This window comes from Nicotiana sylvestris, chromosome 10 (genome assembly GCF_000393655.2).
Source record: "Nicotiana sylvestris chromosome 10, ASM39365v2, whole genome shotgun sequence".
Taxonomy (NCBI): domain Eukaryota; kingdom Viridiplantae; phylum Streptophyta; class Magnoliopsida; order Solanales; family Solanaceae; genus Nicotiana; species Nicotiana sylvestris.
Window position 1 is genome coordinate 21,952,995 of NC_091066.1, and position 10,073 is coordinate 21,963,067.

At 36.4% G+C, this 10,073-nt stretch overlaps 1 protein-coding gene across 1 annotated transcript; it reads right to left on the minus strand.

The window, feature by feature from the left end:
- Window positions 1-3,966: 3,966 nt before the first annotated feature.
- On the minus strand, window positions 3,967-4,353 carry LOC104229479 (RING-H2 finger protein ATL70-like). Its single transcript, XM_009782131.2, has one exon. It carries the CDS (start codon window positions 4,351-4,353, stop codon window positions 3,967-3,969), a length of 387 nt encoding a protein of 128 aa, XP_009780433.2.
- Between the last annotated feature and the right edge of the window lie 5,720 nt (window positions 4,354-10,073).

Below are 10,073 nucleotides of genomic sequence, written 5' to 3' on the forward strand. Positions count from 1 at the left end.
TGTCAAAGTCTCCTGAAGGGCTGGAGTAGTAGTAGCAGTAGGCGTATCAGGTGCCTGGACTACGGCTGGAACTGCGAGTGGTACCTCGACGGTAGCTCGCGCAGGTGCTCTGGCTGCACCACGTGCGCCTCCTCGGCCTCTACCCCGGCCCCAGCCTCTGACGGCTGTAGTAGGGGCGCGGGTGCTTGATCATCTAGGGTAGCACTTGTCCTCACCATCTGTGAGAGAATATAAGACAGAAGATTAGAATTGTGATGTCAAAATATCGCACGACAAGGACGCAAATAAAGTGGAAATTTTCCTAACAGTTACATAGCCTCTTATAGATAAGTACAGACGTCTCCATACCGATCAACGAGACTCTAAAAATTAGCTTGTGATCCATGACTCCTGTGAACCTAGAGCTCTGATACCAACTTGTCACGACTTCGGTTTGCCCTCTATGAACCATTGTGACGGCACCTAGTCTCTACGACTAGGTAAGCCTAAATTACGGAAGAAAACCAAAATTTGCTGAAGTAAAATATTTTAAAATAGTAATAAAGTAATAACAGTGTTTAAATGTGCCACTCGGCTTACACCATATTTAACTCTCAATACCAAAATATAAATCCAAGACCAAGAAACCCACGAATCACAAGCTAAGATAAGTACTACATAGCTCTAACTCCGGAATGTCTAATAAGAATAGAAAAATACAAAAGTGCTAAATACTAAAGGCAGGAATGGAAAGGGACTTCTCAGTTTGCGGACGCGGCAGATATACCTCGAAGTCTCTAGAGCAGTCGCATCCTCAAGGATGATAGGCCTGAGTAGCGGTACCTGGATCTGCATATGAAAAACATGCGCAGAAGAGGCATGAGTACACCACAGTGGTACTCAGTAAGTGCCAAGCCTAACCTCGGTTGGGTAGTGACTACGAAGGTCAGTGACCTACTGAGATTAAATAAATATAAAGATGACAGGATAAGATAAGCAGTACAATTGAGAATCTATAGTAAGAATCTACACAGGATAATAAGAGTACAATAACGGAAACAGAGATGAAGGCAAACCACAAGGAAGTACCACTCATAACAAGGATGATAACCGGGGATCTCTTGGTATCCCGATGATCTCTTGGTATCCTCAATATATGCTTAGGGATCTCTTGGTATCCCGAGGATCTCTTGGTATCCTCAATATATGCTAGGGATCTCTTTGTATCCCGAGGAACTCTTGGTATTCTCAATATATGCTAGGGATCTCTCGGTATCCCGAGGATCTCTTGGTATCCTCAATATATGCTAGGGATCTCTTGGTATCCCGAGGATCTCTTAGTATCCTCAGTATACGTGCTAGGGATCTCTTGGTATCCCGAACCTTAGTTCAGTTCATAAATACGTACATGGGATCTCCCGGGATGCCGTCCCGTAGTCCCAAAGTAAAACACATAGCAGCAACACAAGAATACCCAATTAAGCTAAATTTTGTACTAAGTAAACAGTTAATTCTAGCCTACCATGCTTCACGTAATGCAATTAAGGCGGTTTAAGCAAATAGGCAATTAAGTCAACTAAACATGCTTTTCTAAACTAGCAACATGCTAAATTCACAAGTAGAATAAAACAGGAAAAAGAACTCAATTGAAATACTTAAGGAAAAACCAAATTTTTAACAATTAGCTCAAGTACACGCTCGTCACATCACGTACAAGGCATTTCAATTATCAAATATATCATATCCTAAGGGGAAGGTCTTCCACACAAAGTTAGACAAGCCACTTACCTCGAACCGGCTCAAAAATCAACCCGAGACCACGTTCTTGCCACGAGTACTCGACTCCGAATGGCCCAAATCTATTCAATTCAATTTTATAATTAAATAACACTTCAAGTAACTGATTCTACAAAGAAATTCTAAGCTAATATGTGAAATTAGTAAAATGACCAAAATGCCCCTCTGTCCCACATCTCGGAATCGGGTAAAATTTATAGTTTCAGAATCCTCACACTCTCACAAGTCTAACCATACCAAAATTATCCAAATCCGATGTCAAATCCCCAATAAAAACTCAATTTCATGGTCTAAGAACTTTTCCCCAATTTTCATACAAATTCCGAAATTAAAGGATGAATTCATGTTTAGATTAATAGGTTACAAGCAAAAATGAGTTAAGAATCGTTACCCAATCGATATCACGTAAAATCCCTCAAAATCTCGCTCAAATCCGAGCTACCAAGCTTAAGTTTTGATAAAAATGGCTAAAACCCTCGATTTGAAATCTTATATCTGCCCAGACGCGTTCTTCTTCGCGAATGCGAGGCTAATATCGCGAACACAATGCACAAAAGTCCTGCTGGCTAAATTCCTCTTTTGCGAACGCGAGGACCACTCGCGAACGCGTAGCTTACACGGGCAGACCCTATGCGAACGCGAGGACCATGTCGCGAACGCGAAGACCAACGGGTCCTTACCTTCGCGAACGCGGGACAGTATCGCAAACGCGAAGCACATTTCAGCTGCTTCACCTAGATGCTCTACGCGAAAGCGAGACCCTCTCGCGAACGCGATGAATATTTTCTCTGCGACACAACAACTTGTCTTTCCAAGTCCAAAAGTGGTCCGTTGAGCATTCGAAACACCCCCGAGGCCCCCAGGACCTCAACCAAACCTGCCAACCAATCCAAAAATATCATTCAAACTTGTTCCAACCTTCGGAATTCTCAAAACAATATCCAAACACCTATTTTTCATCGGATTCAAGCCTAAGAATTCCAAAAACTCCAAAAATACGCTTTCGATCAAAAAGTCTATCAAACCTCGTCTGAATGTCCTGAAATTTTGCATACACATCACATTCAACACTATGGAGCTACTCCAACTTCCGTAATTCCATTTCGACCATCGTATCAAAATCTCACTATCGGACCGAAAAATTCAAAAATTTAACTTTCGGCATTTCAAGCCTAAATTAGCTACGGACTTCCAAAATACAATCCAAATATGCTCCTAACCCCGAATTCACCCAACGGAGCTAACGGAACCATCCGATTTCCATTCTAAGGCCGTCTTCACACTGTTCCGACTACGGCCAACTTTCCAACACTTAAGCTCTCATTTAGGGACTAAGTGTCCCAAAATTCTCCGAAACTCAAAACTGAACATCCCGGCAAATCAAAATAGCAGAAATAAACTTAGGAAAAGCAATGAATAGAGGATCGGGGCATAAATTCTTAAGACGACCGGCCGGGTCATCACATTCAGTTTATATGTTTGGTTGTTATATCTGAGCATATAATTGAATGAATTGTTTGAATGAGTTGTGGAGTTGGGAAGGGCCGAGCTCATTAGTGATTAAATTGTTTGCATGCCTTAGGAATTGAGCTTGACCAAATACATAAAATAAAAGTCAAGAGAATTTGAGCATGATTTAGAATTTTCCCTTTTATTTAGTTTAGTTTCCTTTTATTTATTTTGTTATGCTATCCGCTAGTGGCATGGTTAGGCCGACCACACTTAGGTAGGCAATATTAGGACATTTCATTAATTTTGAGGCGAGAGGTCGTTTAGTAAAATTTATCCAGGGAATGCCCCGAAGGATTTGTAGATATTTTATTCTGGGGAATGCCCCGAAGAGCTTTGTCAATATTTTGGAGGCCTTGACGAGCATTGTGGAAAAGTCGTAGTTTAAGTTAGCTTAGGATTTTTTGTTTCTTTTTCTTTTCATTTTCTCTTCTTAGGTGGGGATGGCCTCGAGCCTCTTTTGTGGTTATTTTCCTTTTATGTGTTTTTTTAACCTCAATTTGAATATTTTAAAAGCCAACTAGATCGAGTACGCAACCGTGACTTTCACGTAACTTGAGGAACGCCTAACACCTTCTCCACGAGTCAAATGTGTTTTGAAGAAAAAATATTATTTTAAAAATGGTGACCTGGCACACCAAAACTAAATGTCAGGTGGCGACTCTGAAAATCCTTCGAAATTCAAGAACAAACCCTAATTTCCGGCGAATCCGCCGTCGAGCAAAAACCCTGAACAACTTCAGCCAGAGGAGTGGATTGTGGTGTTGCCAATGGAGAAGTTCTACAAACAGGACAAGTTGGATTTAACCTCAGCCATGGATCTACGCATTTTAAGTGAAACAAATGCCCACAATCCGGCAATAGCCTTAACATGTCACTGTTCTTGTAATCCGCCAAACAAATTGAGCAACAAGTCAATGTTGAATCCTTATGATTGACCTTAGCTTCTGAATACAACAACTTTGGATAACTCAATAGGGTTTCCTCATCAAGCCCCACTTCTACCACAACTTCTTGAACGTCCTCGTTGCTATTTTCATTTTTCAGGAATGGAGAAAAGAATAGCATGTATCAAAGTAGAGAGAGAAAGAAAATAGTGTAACTGAATAACGTATTTAGTGGCTTACAGGTAGGAGGTAACCAAAATTAGATATTTTGGTATAAACATTAAAAGGTATCTATAGAATATAATTTTTTAAAATGATATTTATTCAAAATAAATAAGGTGTTAACCTTTGCTATAGGAGGTAGAAACTCCTGTGAAATTTGATGAGCTAGTATGGGCTGGCTCCACTTTCGAAAGTGCCTTAAATTAAGAGATTTTTTCTTTTCTATACCATATATGAAACCTTATTACAAAAAATGTGCATAGTTTCTAATTTACCCGCCCTGTCCATATTTTTTCTAAAGTTATTATACCAATAATTAAATACTAATTAATAATAGCTGAATATTCCTAATTTGTCGAGCTAAAATTGAGGAACAGAATATTCTAAAAAGATTTGGCGTAAATCAGATCAAATCATATTCTTCCAGATATTCCTATTTAGGCGCGCTACAATTATGGAAGTAAATATTCTTCCAGATATTTTCCACCATTGATAGCCATTAAAAAGCTTGAAAGCTTTGAATTCAAATTTGGGTTCAAAAATCATTATTTGTTTGGATTGGGTGTTGTTGAAAATAATCGGGAATATGGTTTGGAGTTTATATCTCAATTTTGAGGGGTTTTGGTGAAGATTAGACTTGGTTTTGACTGAATTTCAGATTGAAACTCGAAGAAGAAGAAGAAAACATATTGCACAAATTGTAGATTATTTGTATTCTGATTGTAGATGCTTTATTTTTTGTTTTCACAAATTAAAACGGCTAAAACTCCTACAAATCTTCTGAAAAACACAATTATGTCAAAACTCACAATTATGCTACAATTGGATGGGAATTGGGATATAAAAATTCAATGTACCTAGTTTGTAGATGTTTTGTAGATAAATTATAGATTATTTGTATTTTGATTGTAGATGTTTTGTTTTCTGTTTTCACAAATCAAAAACGACTAAAACTTCTACAAATCTTCTGCAAAAAATGCAATTACGTCGAAAATACCAATTATGCTACAATCGAATGAGAATTAGGATATTAAAATTCAATGTACCCAGTTTATAGATATTTTGTAGATAAATTGTAGATTATTTGTATTCTGATTGTAGATGCATTGTTTTTTGTTTTCACCAATCCAAAACGACCAAAATTCCTACAAAATCTTCTGCAAAAAATGCAATTATGTCGAAAATACCAATTAAGCTACAATTGAATGAGAATTGGGATATTAAAAATTCAATGTACCCAGTTTGTAGATATTTTGTAGATAAATTGTAGATTATTTGTATTCTGATTATAGATGCTTTGTTTTCTGTTTTCACAAATCAAAAATGACTAAAACTTCTAAAAATCTTCTGCAAAAAATAGTCTATAATTTATCTACAATTTATCTATAATTGCTGCAATTCTTCTTCTTCTTCTTCTTCGAGTTTCAATCTGAAATTCAGCCAAAATCAAGTCTAAATCTTCACCAAAACCCCTCAAAATTGAGATATAAGCTCCAAAACTTATTCCCAATTATTTACAACAACACCCAATCAAAACAAATAATGATTTTTGAAAACCCAAATTTGAATTCAAAGTTTCAAAGCTTTTTAATGGATGTCAATGGTGGAATTGCTTCTCTCTTGTCTCTTTGAAGGTTTGTTCTTCTTCATTGAGAAAATTTGAAGCTGAAGGTAAATGTGTGTATGAACTTTGAAGATTTGACTTCAATTTTGATGAACTTTGTTGTTCTTCATTGATGAACTTCAACTGGAGTAAAATGGGGAACCAACTTTGTTGAAGTGTTTTTTCAATTTTCTGTGAATTTAGAGGGAGAATTTGGTTTCAGAAGATGGAAAATAGTAAAAAGAACGTGGGTATGGGTAAAACGTGGGTGGGGACTGAGGGGTTAGGAGAGAGAAACGTGCAGATTCCTTTAATTAAGGAGTAAAAAATGTACAATTAATTATACCCTTAATTAATTATGGTATAGAATTGGTAATTTGGTATACTAAGTGTAATTAAGTCAAACCTTAAACATTGAGGGTAATAAGGTTTTCTATGTGGCATAGGAATGTAAAAATTCCTTAAAGGGACTTTTACATACCTATACACTATTTGAAACCTTATTATGAAAAATGTCCATATTTTGGTATTTACCGGACCTAAACACATTTTAGTTACAAAATATATACAATTCACATATATATATATACAACTAATTATATATTATACAATTTATCTACAACTTATCTACAATTTTCATACATTATTTCTACACAGTTATATACAACTACAATATCATATAACTTAAATACAATTTTTATACAATATTATTCAACTTTCATACAATATTTAAATAAATAAACATATATAAACAACATCATACAATTTTACTACAATTTCGTAAGTATAATGTATGTCATGTCTTCTTCTTCTTCGAGTTCCAATATGAAATTCAGCCAAAATTAAGTCTAATCTTCACCAAAACACCTTCAAAATTGAGATATAAACACCAAATCATATTCCCAATTGTTTACAACAACACTCAATCTAAACAAATAATGTTTTTTGAAAACCCAAATCGAATTCAATGCTTCAAAGCTTTTTAATGGCTGTCAATGGTGGAATTGCTGCTCTCTTTTCCTTTACTTTATGTTACTGGAATTAGGGATTAAGAGATAGAGAGAGGCGTAGAGAGTTCCCAATTGTTTGCAACAACACCCAATTGAAACAAATAATATTTTTTGAAAACCCAAATTCGAATTCAAAGCATGGAATTGCTCCTCTATTTTTCTTTGCTCTACATTACTAAAACTAGAGATTGAGAGAGAGAGAGAGAGAGAGAGAGAGAGAGAGGATGGGAAATAATTGATTCCTAATATAAAGGGATATTCATTTAATTCCTAAAATGTATATAATTGGTAAATTTGTATATAAGAGGTAATTAAATTAAAACTTGAGTATGGATGGTAATAAAGTTTCCAATGGTATATAGGTATGTAAAAATCCCATTACTAAATTTCAAAGCAAACGGCAAAAACAGTCAATGTTATTAGTGCTATACAGTTCATACATATGGATGAGATCTAAGAGACATAGACATATGTTCTTGACACCTTATCAATGTCAAGAACATGTAGGTTGTTAAATAGTTTATCAAGTGTATATTGTTAGGTGTTTGCCATAATTTTTTTATCATATTTGATTTTTCTATTTGTTGAAGGACATGACAATATAATTATCTTAATTGGGTTTTTATTTTTATAGAAGGAAATTATAATTCTCCTATACTTGGCTAGTCCTTTTTCTTGTAGGAAAAGGTTTGGAGTTCTATAAATTGAATATCCGTCCTTCTCATTCAGTAGCATCCACAATGTAGCCATAGGTGGTTTGAGAGTCGTGTTTAGGGGGAGAACTTTACGAGATAAGTGTTAGTGTGTCACTTGTGTTTGCCTCTTCATAAGGTTGTTCTCTCGATATTTTATACTCTCTTTTATTATAGTGGATTGCTCATCTCCGCTGTGGACGTAGGTCAGTTGACCGAACCACGTTAAATATTTGTGTCTCTTTTGGTAGATTTCTCCTTTGTTGTATGATTTATCGTCGCTCAAGATTTGCTTTATAGCTTCCGTATGACACCTGATTTTTACGGTCCTAACAAGTGGTATCAGAGCGAGGTTCAAGACAGGTTCATCTAGCGGGTTCAGTTCTAGCCACAACATATTTGACGATAATCGTGATTTTTGTCTGAGAAATTTGACCGGTGTGCTACGCACGTTGAGACAAACTTTATGGTGGAGATTTGGAGATGCAACCTATTGAAGGCTATGTGAAGAAGGTGGATCAAGTTTATTTTGTCAGAAAATTCTGGCCAAGGGGGAGAATTGTTTGGTGTTTGCCATAATTTTCTTACCATATTTGGTTTTCCTATTTGTTGAAGGAAATGACAATATAATTACCTTAATTAGGTTTTCCTTTTTGTAGAAGGAAATTATAATTCTTCGATACTTGACTAGTCCCTTTTCTTGTAGGAAAAAGTTTGGAGTTCTATAAATTGAAAATACGTCCTTCTCATTACTGCATCCACAATGTAGCAATAGGGGGCTTGAGAGTCGTGTTTAGGGGGAGAACTTTACGGGACAAGTGTTAGTGTGTCACTTGTGTTTGCCTCTTCGTAAGGTCGTTCTCTCGATATTTTGTACTCTCTTTTATTATAATGAATTGCTCATGTCCGCTGTAGACGTAGGTCAGTTGACCGAACCACGTTAAATGTTCGTGTCTCTTTTGGTAGATTTCTCTTTTGTTGTATGATTTATCGTCGCCCAGGTTTGCTTTTCTAGCTTCCGTATGACACCTGATTTTTACGGTCCTAACATATATAACCAGTGGCGGAGCTACCTTATAGCAAGGGGTGTCAATTGATATCCCTTTGCGGAAAAAATACATTGTGTAGATAGGTAATTTATTTCTAAAAAGCATTTATACTATGTGTTGACTACTCTTAATTTTTTTAAATATGTTTCCTTTTATATATTTTAATACCCCTTAAAGAAAATTCTGACTCAGCCAATATATATAACATATGTGGATCATGTCCAATATTACCAAATCACTGCTAGTGGAGGAGCAGTATCTTGGAAGTCTTCCAAACAGACATGTATCGCTCGCTCTACAATGGAATCAGAGTTTATAGCATTGGATAAAGCCGGTGAAGAAGCTGAATGGCTTCGGAATTTTTTAGAAGACATTCTGTTCTGGCCAAAACCTTTGGCTCCTATTTGCATACATTGCGATAGTGAGGCTGCAATAGGACGGGCAGGGAGCGTTATGTAAACGGAAAGTCTCGTCATATACGACGAAGACATAATACCGTTAGACAACTACTTTCTAGTGGAATTATCACTATTGATTATGTAAGATCAAAGGATAATGTTGCGGATCCACTTACAAAAGGCTTAACTAGAGAGGGAGTTGAGAAATCATCTAAGGGAATGAGACTATGGCCGAGGACAAGTCAACATGGCGGTAACTCTACCTAGAATTTTGGATGTTCCGAGATCTAGGTTCAAGGAGCTCAAACAAAGTTGTGATTGACCGGTTCAACATTGTCAAAACAAAATCTTTGGTCCATTCTCGTGATGAAGACAATGTTCAGTAACAAGGATAGAACTTTACACGTTCTTTAATGATTACCTAAGTTTGATGAGGTATTTATCAAATAATGTCAATCTAAAGGATTACACGTTTAGGAATCACCTATGTAAGTGTGAAGAAGAAGCCGCTTCAATGAGAATTCTGTAAGGCCAATTCTCTACGCACTTATGAAACTAGGCGGTGTTCATGGCTAAAACGAACACAACAATGAGAACCAAAAGACGGTTAAGGGTTGGTTGTGTGACATATGGCTGTCTAGGTATACACTAAAAGTTCGACGGTTCAAAGATATCAAATCTACCGATTGACCGAGTATATCCGACATATGTTCACTACGGAAAGTTCAAAGGGAAACCTACTTATCCAGATGCAATTAATCCTTACTTGCAAAATCACATAGCTTTCATCTATGATCTTTCTTGATACAGCCATTCCCATTCATGTGGGGGATTGTTGGACTTTAAGCCATTGGGCTTTAAAAGAGAAGAAGTGTGAATTGGAAATGGAGGGAAATAAAATGGAGGGAAAATGAAAATTTGAAGAAG